We start from the raw sequence: 16,141 nt of genomic DNA on the forward strand, positions 1-16,141 counted from the left end.
AATTTGCACTGCTGGTGCTCAGTTGCAGCCATCCACATTAAATCATGCAAGTCCTTGTTGGGATATTTCTTTTAGAAATTGGCCTTCGGGTGCCTCACACAGTAACGGTGGTATGCATAGGGTTCCCATTCAGGCAAATGCCGTACAGAACTTAAAATACCACCATGCCGATAAGATATTAGAAAAATACCTGAACGCTGTTTGACAACGTGCTGCTTCAAGTGGTTCAAAAATAGCGTCCACGTCTCTTCACTTTCATTGGCACAAATGGCAAAAGCTAGTGGAAATATTTGTCCATTGGCATCTACTGCAACGGCGATCAATAGCTTAATATCATACTTTCCATAAACATGAGTATCGTCTATAGAAATTACCGGACGACAATGCACAAAACCATCAATTGCTGGTTTAAATGCCCAGAACACGTATCTGAATATATATTCTGGTATCCTGGACTCCGCTCATGCTTCCATTCAACAACAGTCCCGGGGTTAAAGTGTTTCAGTGCGGCCATGTACCTGGTAGAGATGAAAATGACTTATCCCAATCACCATAAATAATTTCAAATGCACGTTTGCGCCCGAGATTCCTGGTGGACGGATGTAATACACTCTTTGATCTTGTAACTAATGGACACTTCCAAGTGTGGAATCAAGACAAGAGAAATCAAGTCAACATCCAAGTTGAAGTGATTCTCGTTGAATGTGTCCATTTGACAAACGTGGGTGCCAATATATTTACCCACTTTCCACAACCCTGTTTCCTTCTTGCTCGCACATAACATCCATTTACAACCCATAAAGTATCTACGGCATTCAACCTTGTATACCTCCGGAGTTGACTCCCTTACTGTCATCTCACGACACTCTCTTATGTTGTACATTTTACAAGCCTTGGATAGGCGAGCTTTATCGGAAAATACATGCCTTTTGCCAGCACCGTTGGTCTAGACTCATCCCACATTGCTGATCGAATTTCGTCAAGATCCCTTGTGAGGGAATCCACATCCGGCATACTTGGAAAATTATCAAGGTAGGGAATATGCCTTGAATGAAAAGGCACGTGGGACTCGTACACTCTTGGTCTAACGGGAGGTGGAGGAGCATGCTCCCTCGTCAGCTCAGGTTCGACATTCACTTCCTCCTCCTCATCACCCTCGTCACGGAAGGGTGTGTCATCTCCAGACTCATCGGCATTGTTGTCATAATCACTATTATCTTCCTGACTCTGCGCATCTGCGAAATCACGAGTAAATACGTCGTCTACGGGCGACTGAGTGAGGTCAGGATCATCAAGATGCTCGTTTTCACTGTGCAAACAACAAAATGATAAGCTACTCAAATTGATAAATAATTTACATATAGCTATATCACTTCACTTACAAGTCGCACTGTGCTGACATTCCATGATGGACATTTTCCTGTTGGTGATGACTACCAGATGGACCACCATGATCCAACACGCCAAAACTACGCATATTCCAACTGGGCTTGGGGTCATAACTTGTAAAATTCATATCGGGACGGTACCCCCTGTGGAATATATAAGTGTTAATACAAATTCAATTCAACAAAAAAAAACATCATAACACAAAGGAAAATTGAAGTTTACCAGTCGTCTTGTAGATTATGTAAAGTATGAGAGAAATTATTTCATCGCTCCTCGTTCGCCCGCGGAGATAAGTTTAGATCCGGCCAAACTCTTTCAGCCGGAACTTGTTGGGCTAAAACTGCTCCAGAATAACCACCCGATGATTGAGGGTTATCCCTGCTTTGCGCAATCTCATTATTGCGAACGTCTTCAGCCTTGACGTACATTTCCAACAATTTTATCATAATAAATTCCCTGTATTCATTCGGAATCCCCAAAAAATCTCTCAGAGTTTCATCGTCTTCGATGTTAAACTCAGAATAACAAGCAAACCCCTGCGGAGTCACAGAATACGGATATCTTCCGGTTATTTTAAGATTCATCGAACGTTTGCTCAATCTCATTTTATTGCATAACAACGACACCAGTCTATCGTACTGCATTGTAAGTGGCAACTTAACATGACTCTGTGAAGATAAACTATAGCTCACTGAGTTATTCCCCACAACAACCTCACCCCCCAATATAATGAAACTCTTACTTTTCGCTCTTCAGACATTGTGAAAAAAGCTTGAGAATCAAAAAGAAAAATTTATCACGAAGTTGGAGTATTTCTGAATGATAATTCTCAAAATCCTTAACGCCTTTATATAAGGCAATGCCCAATCCGGAGGGTCAAATGTTTGGAAGTAAAACGCGGTTTAAAAGGGCGTTTTACATATTTGAATTATTGTTATGTCAGTTAAGCGCAGAAGGATTATTGGTGGGACCACTTAACATGTAAAACGCGGTTCATTATCGTGCTTTATATAAAACGCTGTAATGGACCGCGTTTTATATATTTGTCTTTTCAGCTTCTACTAAATCGCGGTTTGTTTCCGCGTTCTATATGAAAACGCGGTTATGAACCGCGTTTTATATAGAAATGTAACTTTTTTTTCACTTAAAAAAGTATTTTGAGTAAAAAAGAACAACATTTAGGTTCTGGACTCTTAGTATTAGTATGGTATTGTCCTTATTCTTAGATTGATATTACTACCTGCCATTTGATTGTTATCTTTTCTTTCGGTTTTCTTAATATCTTGATGTTGTTGCTGCTTGTTGCCCCACTGCTTCTTTTCATCTTTTCTTGAGCGGGTGGTTTATCGAAAACAATCTCTATGCCCTCCCAAATAGGGGTGGGGGTGTGCGTACACATTACCTTCCACATGCTCCACTTATGGGAATTGTTTAATCAAAAAAGAAAAAATATATATAAAATAAAATGGGAGATTATTGTATAACTACCATCTTATATAGTAATTTACACGATTGATTTTAAACTATATTACAGTTGTTGCTTAAATTAATCTACTTTTAAAAAATTAACACCGTTAGCATCAACATCAACCGCGGTAGTTCACAGAGGCAGCATCGCTTAGTGGGTGGTTTGCGTATGTGTCGTGGGGAAGCGGTCAAAACTGAAGTTTTGTCCTTAATCTTAGAAAACAGTGTATTTTTTTGCATTCCTACAATAACTCTTACCTTTATCTTCTTTTCATTTTTCAATAGTATATCGCAGAAATACAGTACAGCATCTTCAGTTATACTCTTTCGCCATTTTATCACTCAACACCACCCCTGTAATATAATAATAATAACAATATAATCTTCTTCACAGATCCCAATCTCACATCTTTTTAATTTATGTTAATCGATATAATTCAATTCTCTGGATTGAAGAAGAAGAAGAACAGGAGCAGCTAAGGATGTCCGGAATATGGAGATGGAGAAATCTAAGACACTCACCGGTTACAAGGAGGAGGAGAACAACAACGACAACGGCGATTACGAGGACAATAACCTCAATTCAACAAGAGGAACAACAACAGCAGCATCGAAGTTACGTGAATTGGCTGCACGTGGGTTCTCACGTGAAGCGGAGAGAGTCTCTCATCGGAGTACAAGCAAGGTACAAGTGGGACCGGGGCGGTTCTTCCGATGAGTATCGGACTTCCACGAGAAGGATTAGGGCGGAGGCTTATTGTCCTCGTTGCTCTAAACACATGGATCTTCTATTTACTAATCGTAATCACCACCTCATCCCTCCTCCTACTAACGACGATGATAAAAATAATAATAGCAATGAAAATAGTGCTGCTGCTGCTAGTGGTCCTTACCAGGCCGTGAATCTTTGCCCCAATTGTAAAACGGCTTACTACTTCAGGCCCAACAAGATGGCACCACTTCAAGGTAGTTTCTTTGAAATTGGGAGAGTGAAAGGCAATGGTAATGGTAAAAGAATGAATAATAGTGATGAAGAGAATAAGAGGCCGAGGCCTTCTTTTTGGGAGTCATTGAAATCATACGGTGGTGAGCCACCTGAAAATTGGCCACCACCTCCGCCACCGGGTAATGGGCTGGCGGTGCATACACCTCCAGGCCCACCATTTGCACCTGGACTCAATCTGATTCGGGCTGCTGGACCTGATGGTAAAAATGGTGGCGCGGATGAAAGTAGCGAGGAGAAGAGTGGGTGGGGCGGGTCTAATTTGGGGAAGAATTTGCCAACGCCAAAGGAGATATGCAAGGGACTTGATAAATTTGTCATAGGTCAAGAGCGTGCAAAAAAGGTTCTTTTTTTAATCCCTCTTATTCTTTTAAGCCTTTATAGTCATTGCCATTATTCATTGCACTACACAATACTGAAACTTTTATAACTGTGATCAAGCAACTGAAATGATCACTATCTACTGGTTAACTATTAACTCGCAACGTCAATCAGTAGCATTTTCATATTATTAATCTCTGTTATGCCTAAGGAGATGCATATCTAGAATTCTTGTTCGTGGAAATCAGATATTAAATTGGACTTTGATGCTTATGAGCTTCAGGCATAATCTTTTATTTGTCACTCTTATCCAACTTTAGAGTCGGAGAAAAGGATAGACTTTCCATTAAGTCATTGTTTGCACAATATGTCCTACATGGAATAAATGCTTCTAACAGGGGCAGATGTAGCATTATCCCATAACTTTCGAGGCAGAGTACAAATTTATGTGTAAAAATCCACTGAAATTGCAACAAATAGTAGATATGAACTTAGCTTTGAAAATATAATGGGTTCAATAATAAAATTCGCCTCTGGCTTCTAATTTGTATTGGGTCTTTGAGTTGTTTTTTCACAAGTGATTCATTTGGCAGGTGCTTTCAGTGGGTGTTTATAATCACTACAAAAGGATTTACCATGCTTCATTGCAGAAAGGGTTAGTCCGTTAGTTCATGATTTGTTGAAGACTTAATGTTGAACAGTGCATTTCCCTCTAAATTTCGATATATTTGTATCCTGTTGAATATTCTATCATCTAGTTTGTCTTGCCTTTCTTTCTTAGCTTTATTTTCTCTGTATGAACCATTATTATATATACTTCTGTGTTAGGTCTGGAGCAGAATCAGCGAGGGATGATAGTGAAGAAAATGTGGAACTGGAAAAAAGCAATGTGCTTTTGATGGGGCCTACTGGATCAGGTAAAAATATGCATACCATTCTTGTACTTTCAGTCAGTTATTTATCCAGAGATTGTCAGCTGATAGAAGTTCCAATACTGGAAGATGTCTGGCTTAAGTTTTCCTGAAACAGGGAAAAACTACTTGCAAATCCTTGGCTAATAAATTTCATCAGTTCTCTCACTGATTAGTGATGGAACTGGGTTTTTGTGAGGCTACAATTGTAACATTCAGCACCATCTTAGTGCTTGTGATTACTAACTTTTACTTGCCATTTCAAAAAAGAACTACTTTCAATTCCGTAGTTCTTTTGTGAATGTGGCTTTTCTAATTCTGGTTCTTTATCTGTTGCTTCCTTAAACCTATGTTTAGCCTTGGAAACATTGAGACCTTTTGTCGGTTCATATTGCTTGTTAGCAGGGATGTTCCAAAATTGAGAACCTTATAACTTACGATGTTCCGAAAGTGGGGACTGTAAGAGAAAGGAAGGGGATGTGGAAACTTTAGTTCCCCTCTTTGTTAAATGAAAAATGATAAGAAGAAAAGAAAGGCATAAGAAAACATTTTCTCCTCACAGCCACTGATTTTTTCTTCATCAGAACACCTTGTCCGCTATTTCTTGTTTTGTCTGCCAACTGAACAAGGATGAATGGGACTTTCGTCTCTTTTTCTTCTTCTTTTGCTCGTCCTTGTTCTCCAACAAGATTTAATTTTCTGTAACACAGTAAGAATTGCAATAAACTGCAGATTGGTTTAAGAATGTGCCCATTTTCATTTTGTGCTTCTGTTTGTAGCTTCCTTTAACTAATGTGTAGCCTCACAAACCAATAATATTTTTAGTTAAAAATTGCTTACTTTTGTGGGAGCATTTGTGAAACTTGGAACTTTCTAACTCCGTTTTTGGAACAGGGAAAACACTACTTGCAAAAACACTTGCACGCTTTGTGAATGTGCCTTTTGTTATTGCAGATGCAACAACCTTAACACAGGCAAGTAAGATGCTATTTTGATTTGAACTTTTCCCACTTTGATTGTTTCTCTTCTTATTTAGTGAAGAATAAATGGGCGGACTGTGGAGTCTCTCTTTACTTACAATAATATACTATTATACAAAACAAAGTAAATCATACATAAGTATTTTAAATTTGTTAGTAACACAAGTAGGAAAGGGATATATGGAGTGATAAATTTCCAAGCAATACTTGAATATGTGCTGAGAATATAGAGTCTAGAAAGTATTAGAAAATAGTATCAAGTTTCTCCCATTATATCTGGATTTAACTTGTTCCCAAGCGGCACTTGCATCTAAAAATTAGAATAGCTCCTTTCTTGTTATTTTAAGCTCCAATATGAGAGTAAGCACAGAAGAATAATTGGAAATACTTTTTAGTTGATCATTTCCACGGGGTGCTGGTTCTTTCTGAATTTACTTCTTGATGTCCAACTGAGAAGCACTTTTTGCCATCTTACAGGCTGGATATGTTGGTGAAGATGTCGAATCCATATTGTACAAGTTACTTACGGTATGGTTCCTACTGCAGAGATTCATAAGTATGCAAATTACTGGCTGAGTTAAGCATGTCCCTGTTCTACATATTTCTTGGTTCGCGAGAAGTTGGATGTGTAGATCATTCTCCAAAAAAAAAAAAAGTTAGATGTGTAGTTATTATCAGTACTTTTTCATCCTACAGTTAATATGCCATGGTTTTTAGTTTTTGCCCCATTTTGTTATGTGCCAATAGTTTCTTTATATAGTGAGGGTATTACTTTAACTTAGAATATAGTGTAGAATCTTATGAAGGTTTCAGTGGTGCTAGGAATGTGATATTGTTGTGACATGCAGGTTGCTGAATTTAATGTGCAAGCAGCACAACAAGGGATGATCTACATTGATGAAGTCGATAAGATAACAAAGAAGGTGCTTGTTTTGCTTCTTTTTTGTTTATTATAATTGTTTGTAGCTTATTTGAAGAAAAGCTCTATGCATTTTGTCAAAATATTTTGATCACTGTGTAATCTTCTTTTTCATCTGACATTTAAAGGATATCACAATTGACACACCTATTTTATTCCTCTGCTTTCTGTCTTTGAAAAGGCTGAGAGCTTAAATGTTAGCAGAGATGTTTCTGGGGAAGGAGTTCAGCAGGCACTACTGAAAATGCTCGAAGGAACTGTGAGTGCCCTTGGTCTTGGCCCATTTATTAACTATTGTTGTTTTCTAATGAATAAGTATTTGTCGGCTTTCTTTGGCTATTAATAGCTTCCTCCTTATCCTTATTTAAAAAATAATAGCTTCAGATGTGTGTTCAACTATCTTCATGCTTGCTAAAAAAAAACTATCTTCATGCTGACAAATCCAAAGGCTGTTATAGGTTTCATTTCTTGTATATTAGAGGAACCGATTTAAACTTTGGCTGCAAATTTATTGGAAAGCTATTAATGGATATGCAGTACTGAGTACTGACAGGTATAAATTGTTGTACATAAAGTTAATGTTGAACTGCAACCACTATTCCAATTTAAGCAGAAAAGATGTAGACCTAGCATATTTGGAAGAAGTTCAACTTTTAATGATCATGGACTGAATTTCTGATAGACACTAGTCTAAGATAGAAAACATAAAAGAACTTGAACTTCTGTTGAATTGGTCGTGAATGAAATAAGGGCGTCCTATATTGGAGTTTAGGCAAGGAAATATTTCATTAGACTTTAATATAAGGGAAGCTTGGACTAAGGTAAGATTCCTAAATAAGGGAAGTTATTAAATGGAGAAATACTTAAATTCCAAGCCTAGTTACGAAGATATATATATATCTACTCTTAACCTACACACGGAAAATGTATCTAGAACATTTTAACATATACTATCTAATTCTCTTGACTTTGAACATGCCCCTCGAACTCAATGTAGGTGAAACAAATTGAGTTTGCAAATAAAAACAGGAATGTCCTGGCAAGCATGTTGGAAAAAGTTACTGTTAAAAGAACAGACATCTCAATAATATCATCGAATCACACCAGAATACTGTTCAATCACTGAAAAAAAAAAAGCATCGGGAGAATGCTTTCGTTCAAAAACTTGCAGGTAATTGCACAACAAAGAATGTTCTTCTTGTATCACACACGAAAAGGAAGTTATCCCAACAACTTTTATGGTTGCAATGTGTGCTTGACTTTGTGATTTATGTCTCCCAGGGTGTATAGTAAGTGGCTCCCTATTTGATTCCCCACAATAAAAATAGCATAGAGTAAGTTTAACTTGGTATATTCGTCCTTAATTTTCTTGGCGAGTTTCATACAACTTAATAATGAATAATCATGCTTCCTCTCACTATCTTGGGCACACTTACCTGGTGTTCGTGCTTAAAATATCAAATATGGAACTGATCAATGACCATCTGTCTTTTCAATTTCTATATTTCATTCTAAAGAGATCTTTGATCGTTATCATGGTAAACTTCACTGTCCTCGATTTATTTTGTTTATACAGTGCTGTAATCATGATGTTTATCATTTGTGCTTTAAAAGATTCGCAGTTTAGATTACGAATCTTGCTCTTATATCACTTTAAAAAATTTCTTGGAAACAGCATCGTCCTTAGCTAATGATATGGGCTGCTGCCTTTATTAATAAGTAGTAACATATATGTCTCTTTATCCAGATTGTGAATGTACCTGAAAAGGGACAAAGGAAGCATCCTCGTGGTGATAATATTCAGGTAAAGTGGATGAGAATGTGTTCAGTTCCTATTTTCCTTTGTTACCATTCTTAGAGTTTTGCTACCTTTTGTTTCTTGATAAAGTTATAATTTTACCTCTGTAAAAGGAAAACGCTAGCATACAAGAGGTATACAAAAGATAAAATCTCACACAAAAATAAACTTAGAACTCTGCTAAGTGGATACCTTACCTTTACCCAAAAAAAAATCACTCTGCTAAGTGGTAACATGATGTATAGAGTCTGAACCTGCCCAAATGCTGAAAGTTGGAAGGAGTAGTCTCAAGTTTTAAATGGGAGCTCCTGTAAACAAGCAAACCACCGTTTATACTAATTGGAATCTCACTGGTGCTTTAAAAATTTACAAAAAAAGAACATAAATGGTCCCTGGAGCTGTACAACAATGTTTTCTATCCCTCAAATATTTTTTTTGGTAAGGACGTTAAGTGCTAGAAGGAGGGCTTGAACCTCCGACGTTGTGGTTAACAGCCACACACTCTAACCAACTGAGCTATTCCAGCTATCCCTTCAATATATATGATTCTTTATTAAATAATGAGATAATAAGGTAAAGAATCAATTGGTAAGTTGGATGAGGCTATGTCCAAAATAATTTTCCATTGAGAGATGTTAAACATTGGATCTCATGCTCTGACTTAAAAGTAGCGAGACATGCTGTAGATGAACTTGTCGATGATCAGCATTCTTGGGTCCACTTCTAGATGTCAACGGATGTGTCAATCAGTTCAGACAAAATAAAGTCAGGTGCTACATGTAGACACTTTCTTTTCTCTGAATTGGAACCAAATGTTTGGAATCTCTTCTCCATTTCCTTATAAAAAAGATTAACAAACACGAACGTCTTATGCTTCACTTGTTGAATTCATTTTATTTCTTCCCCTATGAATTCTCTAAAAGTTTTGCAACATTTATACAGATAGATACAAAAGACATTCTTTTTATCTGTGGTGGCGCATTCATTGATTTGGAGAAAACTATTTCAGAGAGGTAATTTTATTTTCTGAATTCCTTCCTCTAAGTGCATCAGGAACTAAGACTTTTGTGAACTATGAGGGTTTACAAGGGTTTCTTATTATCAGACGACAGGATTCTTCTATTGGTTTTGGAGCTCCAGTTCGCGCCAACATGAGAACTGGTGGAGTAACTAATGCAACTGTAGCATCATCCTTGCTAGAATCTGTAAGATTGGTGATCGAATTCTAAGTTCCTATGTTTTTATATGCTTGAGATTGTTAGTTGTGCACAATAGAATTTAATATCTAGCCAGCTGCTATTCCTGAAAGATATCACTTCATGTTTCCAGGTAGAAAGTAGTGATTTCATTTCATACGGCCTCATACCAGAGTTTATTGGGCGCTTTCCTATTTTGGTTAGTTTATCTGCACTGACAGAGGACCAGCTTGTTCAGGTACTTTTTATTTTTTGTTTTGCCTTTAGTTTTTATTTTGCTACTGATTCTTGCACCAGGGTAGGCTGCCTACATCACACCTCTTGTAGTGCGGCCCTTCCCCGGACCATGTGTGAATGCGGGATGCTTCCTGCACGGGATTCCCTGACCTTTAGGTTTTATTTTGCTACTGTAATCACGGCCTGCATTGTATACGGAAAGCACGTTCAACTCATTCAGCATGGGAGGATGTCTCTCATGCTGATGGGTTGCATCAATTGGTTTACCTTCAGAAGCTTAGTGTACCTACTGGAGCAATTGTCTTCCATTTGTGAAAAATACTTTATCTGGAATAAGCTCTTTTAAGCAGAGCAAATATTGATAGAAGTCCAGTTGGCTCTCTCATCATCAATTAACATGAAAGACCCAAGATACACAAATGTTGATAATGATTTGTAATTACTGCTCCAGTTCTCTGATTGAAGAACTTGATCCTTGCTTATGAGGGAAATCCATCTTTCACCTAACAGATTTTGGTTATTGTTACTTATTCCCTGCCTGATTCCTTTTGTTCTATGTATTCCTTGCTTTGATTGTTCTTCTCTTTCGCCGTCTTCTTTCTTTTTGACTTTTGGTCTTGAAGTATTTGTTTTTCCATAAAATTGACTTGGTGAATTTAATGTATTTTTTTTCTTACAGGTCCTCACTGAACCCAGAAATGCTCTTTGCAAGCAATATAAAAAGCTATTTAGCATGAATAATGTAAGTACAAACTATGTGTCCTTCCTCTCTTCCCCCACTCACACCCACCTTTACAACCCTCCCACCCCAGGGCAAAAAGGAACACAAGCATGAAATTACACATCCTCAAACCCTGAAGAGAGAGGTTACATGTTGTATTCAACTGATTTGGACTTTCACATGTTTGTTTAGACTAAGCTTCATTTTACGGAGGGAGCATTAAGGTTGATTGCCAAGAAAGCGATGGCTAAAAATACTGGTGCTAGGGGATTGAGAGCCATACTTGAAAGCATCTTAACTGATGCTATGTATGAGGTAAACTGTGTTCGAATCTATTTTCATAGGAGCTTCACAAAATCTTTAAGATCAGGATCAAGTGTTTTCGTACTTGATTCGCTTGAATGTGCAGATTCCTGATGTCAAAGCTGGAGATGATAGAGTAGATGCTATTGTGGTGGATGAAGAGTCGGTAGGTGCAGTAAATGCACCTGGATGTGGTGGGAAGGTACTTCGTGGAGATGGTGCTCTGCAACGGTATCTTGCTCAGGCACATTCGGTAGATCAAAGAGTATGATTTGAACTTTCACTTGTTTATTTTATTCCCTCGCTATTGCCATTTCTTTTCAGTAGAATCATTCTTCTTCTAAAGCAAGCTTAGAATGTGTGAAGACATATACCCTCTGCAACATGCACGCTGTTGACCTCTGGATAAATTTTATTGCCAGGAAAATCATGGCATGGCCGAAACCGAGCTGCAGGAGGGTGAGTCGGAAGTCTCATCTAGAGCAATAAGCATGTAAGATTATTAGAACCTCAGTTTTAGGATGCAGCATACATGATTTTTTTTCTTTAGAATCATTTGTTGTAAAATGTAAATTCATAATACAGGGCGTTTATCCCCTTGTAAAACAACAAAGCAATCTGCTTTCAGGAAAGTCATAGAAAATAGAATATGGTATAAGGAAAATGTAACCATTCTAATTTTTAGTCACCGGTGTACCAATTTTTTAGCAATGAGAAAACTTTGATTCTTCATATTTCGCAGTGATTTGTGGAGCAAGAGTGGTCTCTTTTGAGGATCATTGCAAACAAATTCTATTGAAAGGTAGAATTAATACCTAATACAAAGTACATTTGGACAAACTGAAGAAAACAGATAATCTTTTCAAAACTACAGCCTACAGCAATAAATTATCACGAGTAGAAAGTTGTCAAAATTTTCAGAACTACAGGAACAACTTTTCAGGAGTAGAAGGTTGTCAAAACTAAAGAAGCATATTGCAACGCGCATTTTAGTGAAAAATGACAAACTAAATTATGTAGATGATTCGAAAACTTCAGTGAAGTGAACTATGTTGAAGAAACACTACGTCAAGTTCAAGTTCAAGAGATGCCTTCGACACATTTGTCCAAGTCTTGGTGGATAGAGTTACCTGGTACCTATTGCTGGTTAGAGGTAGCAGGTACTCCGTGGAATTCGTCGGGGTGTGCACAAATTGACCTAGACACAACAATTTCTTGTACTAAGTTTTATTTCTAATCACTACCATATTTATCCATGACGTCTTCTTAATATCAATATATATCGAATTCGTTTCCCCTCATTCGTATCTTAAGAAAAAATTTAAATCTAAGGTTTCAGTTACATGAGTTTGAAGGAGAAATAAATGTTGACTCATTTGCTATTTCATAAAATGGAGGATAGAAGCAAGCGTATGGTGGGCTTAAGACAACAAAGGGTATTATTGAGGGTTCGAAGGAAAAATAAGCATTGGTTCATTCCAAGAGTATGATTTTTCTTAATTTACGAATGGGAGAAAATTAAATGTGAGAAGTCGATCTCATTGATTTCTTCAGTTTAAACGACTCACGTGGTTCTTAACATCGAGTTCGTCCTCTCTAATATAATATGGATCAGTGTAAATTAGTATAGAAAAACAATGTTTGCACCGAAAAGGAAAAAGATAAAAAAAAAAATGCTACTATGTAATATATTAAACAATATATCGCATATTGCATTTTTAACAAAAGAAAATGTTAAAAGAGAAAAGTACAGAAAAGAATAAGGTAATGTTGCAATGTGGATAGATAGGATGTTATCCAAGTCTTCACCATTAGTTTTGAGATGCATGCCATGTCAGCACTGTCATCTGCCACGTCAGAAAATCCTTCCTATCAAATTGCTGCATTAGATTGCAGATGTTTCTTGGAAAACCAATAGCAGGCCGACACTTGGCAGGTCTACATCCACCAGATCAAGCATTTAGTGAGTATCTCCACTCCAAATAGCATCCTCAATTTCTCAATTCTCATCATCAACAACTCTTCCTCTAACAACTGATCTCAACCTCAACCTCTTCCGGCTTCACCGTTAGCCATGGCTGCAGCTACCTCCCTCTACGTCTCGGAAATGTTGGGAAGTCCGGTCAAGTTCAGCGGTGTAGCGAGGCCAGCTGCTCCAACTCCATCTTCCCCTGCTACCTTCAAAACTGTTGCCCTCTTCAAAAAGAAGGCTGCTGCTGCCCCTGCTAAGAAGGCTGTTGCTGTCGCCCCTGCTGATGAGGAGCTCGCCAAGTGGTACGGTGAGTAACATACTTACTCCTTCCGTTTCATTTTATATGACTGTGTTTGACTAAACCGCCTAAAAAAACACATAAAGTTTCGGCATAATATGCAGGATTTTGGAGCTCCTGCGTATAAACTTTCAGCATATTATGTTGGAACTCCAGATTACAGAAAGTTCCAGCATAATATGCGAGATTATGGAGTTCCTGCATATAAACTTCCCGCATATTATGTTGAAACTTTAGCACATTATCAAATTTCAGCACATTATGTTGAAAGGTCATATGTAAAAAATTCAAACTCCAGTATATTATATTATGCTGAAATATTTTCGGATTTTTAAGGGTGATTTTGTTCAGATTTTATTTTTACATGATAAAAGTGACTAGATTGCAATTACTTTTGAAACAATGGGTATTTTTCAATTACCGGTTGTAAATACTCAATTACATTTTCTGTCTTTATTTTCCCTAATTAACTGCCTTCATATGCTTGTTGCTGTTAATCCGTACGTACTACAATAATGTCAAATAGAACCTCTAGAGATTCCCAGTCCTGTAGTCTCCGTTTTACAACTTCCCTTTTATTCATTTGCTTAATACTATTTACAGGACCTGACAGAAGAATTTTCCTACCGGAAGGTCTCTTGGACAGATCAGAAATCCCCGAGTACTTGAACGGAGAAGTTCCCGGAGAGTAAGCTTCCTTAATCTTTGCGTCTTTTTGCTAGAATTGCATGCCAATATATACAAACATGGAATGAATTTACGAGTATAATAAATTTTCTGTATTTGCTGCAGCTACGGTTATGATCCTTTTGGTCTCAGCAAGAAGCCAGAAGACTTTGCTAAGTAAGTGTGGTGACACAATAATTAAGTATACTCTCAGCCAATTTCGAGCCGTGGAAACAGCCTCTTGCAAAAATGCAGGGTAAGGCTGCATACAATATAATAGACCCTTGTGGTCCGGCCCTTTCCGGGACCCCGCGCATAGCAAGAGCTTAGTGCACCGGGCTACCTTTTTTTACTCTCATCCAATTTCGTTCGTGTTGTTTGTGGAGATAGATTCTAGTGTTAATATGCTCGGGTCCACTGCAGATATCAGGCATATGAGTTGATCCACGCCAGATGGGCTATGCTCGGTGCTGCTGGATTTGTTATCCCTGAAGCCTTCAACAAATTTGGTGCCGACTGTGGTCCTGAAGCTGTTTGGTTCAAGGTATATATTGCCGTCAATTGCACCTTTCATTTCTTTAAGAATTTTAAATTTACAAGGAGTATACAATACTTATTTCCTCGTTTGTCTCGTGTCTAGACTGGAGCTTTACTTCTAGATGGAAACACATTGAATTACTTTGGAAAGAACATTCCCATCAATCTTGTTGTTGCTGTCGTCGCGGAGGTTGTTCTTCTTGGTGGTGCTGAGTACTACAGAATTACTAATGGCTTGGTGAGCTCCCCTTCACTTCTTGGTGACTAGTTTGCGACATTAATGTTGGCGTTACATAGCTCAAACATACTCTTAATATGATGTGGCATTATCCGCTTTGGGCAAAGCTAGTACTTTTTTCTCCAAAAGGCCTCATACCCATAGGCGGACGTATGTTATACAAAGAGGGGTCACTAGCACACGTAAAGTTCAGCAAAAATTCTATGTATACATGTAATGTCTTTAGAAAATAGTGATACATTAGTAGTTGGCACCCTATATATAAAGTAGATTTTGGTTGAATCCAAAAGTGCACCCGCGACCTTCAAATCCTGGGTCCGCTGCCAGTCATACTCATTAAGAGTAGTCATACACCTTATATGTAGCTTCCTTTTCCTTTCATCAACCAATGCGAGGCTTTGGTTGCAACATAACAATATCATATACTGATAATTTATTAGGCTGTTGATCTAATAAATTGTATTGGCATGTAGGATTTGGAGGACAAGCTACACCCAGGTGGTCCATTTGATCCCCTAGGCCTAGCAAAGGACCCAGACCAGGCAGCAATATTGAAAGTAAAAGAAATCAAGAATGGAAGACTAGCCATGTTTGCTATGCTTGGTTTCTTCATCCAAGCCTATGTGACAGGAAAAGGTCCAGTTGAGAATTTGGCTGCCCATTTGAGTGACCCCTTTGGCAACAACTTGCTCACTGTCATTGCTGGAAATGCTGAAAGAGCCCCCACTCTGTAATTCTACAATTCAGCAATATGCTATACATTTTGATGCACTTGATCAGAGCTGTACTATGTGAAAAATTAAACCAGCTTGTAGTTCAAGACAAACTGTACTTAATTTCATAGAGCTCCAGTACTGGCCACATTCGTTCTTCAATATTCTAATCATATAACGTCGTTCCTCATATTCAATTATATTTCAGTTTTGACAAACTTGCTTGCATTCTCTGGCAATAAACTCATGCGATGGATTAATGTTGGATGCGGTTCCTCTCCACTAGACCTTACCACTATTTCCTCAAGTAGACGCTTATCTATCTAATTTCAAAATGATACATTAAATTAATTTGATAACATATCAACATCTATTTTAACAAATATTTTAACTATTAGGGATCGTTTGGTATGATGGATAAACAAAAATAATCCTGGGATAAAAATTTGGTGCCGTTTTATTCCTTACTTGA

At 37.7% G+C, this 16,141-nt stretch overlaps 2 protein-coding genes and 1 non-coding gene across 4 annotated transcripts; 2 read left to right on the forward strand and 1 right to left on the reverse strand.

The window, feature by feature from the left end:
• Nucleotides 3,089-11,990, forward strand: LOC109227338 (CLP protease regulatory subunit CLPX3, mitochondrial). 2 transcript variants are annotated; one of them, XM_019392462.1, is made up of 16 exons: nt 3,090-4,096; nt 4,127-4,202; nt 4,774-4,835; nt 5,009-5,097; nt 5,986-6,065; nt 6,549-6,599; nt 6,920-6,994; nt 7,172-7,249; nt 8,738-8,794; nt 9,731-9,801; nt 9,894-9,993; nt 10,118-10,222; nt 10,901-10,963; nt 11,135-11,257; nt 11,352-11,510; nt 11,668-11,990. In XM_019392462.1, exons 1-16 carry the CDS (start codon nt 3,339-3,341, stop codon nt 11,740-11,742), a joined length of 2,022 nt encoding a protein of 673 aa, XP_019248007.1. In that variant the 5' UTR covers nt 3,090-3,338; the 3' UTR covers nt 11,743-11,990. The 2 variants fall into 2 exon arrangements, with proteins under 2 accessions (XP_019248006.1, XP_019248007.1); XM_019392461.1 differs by having other exon boundaries at nt 3,089-4,202.
• On the reverse strand, nt 9,241-9,314 carry TRNAN-GUU. The gene has a single exon. It is a non-coding gene; the product is annotated as a tRNA-Asn (tRNA).
• On the forward strand, nt 13,225-15,869 carry LOC109227339 (chlorophyll a-b binding protein CP26, chloroplastic). Its single transcript, XM_019392463.1, has 6 exons — nt 13,225-13,524; nt 14,119-14,203; nt 14,308-14,358; nt 14,605-14,725; nt 14,822-14,956; nt 15,430-15,869. The coding sequence occupies exons 1-6, from the start codon at nt 13,320-13,322 to the stop codon at nt 15,688-15,690; spliced, it is 858 nt and encodes a 285-aa protein (XP_019248008.1). The 5' UTR covers nt 13,225-13,319; the 3' UTR covers nt 15,691-15,869.

The sequence above is a fragment of the Nicotiana attenuata genome, chromosome 6, assembly GCF_001879085.1.
Source record: "Nicotiana attenuata strain UT chromosome 6, NIATTr2, whole genome shotgun sequence".
Classification (NCBI taxonomy): Eukaryota; Viridiplantae; Streptophyta; class Magnoliopsida; order Solanales; family Solanaceae; genus Nicotiana; species Nicotiana attenuata.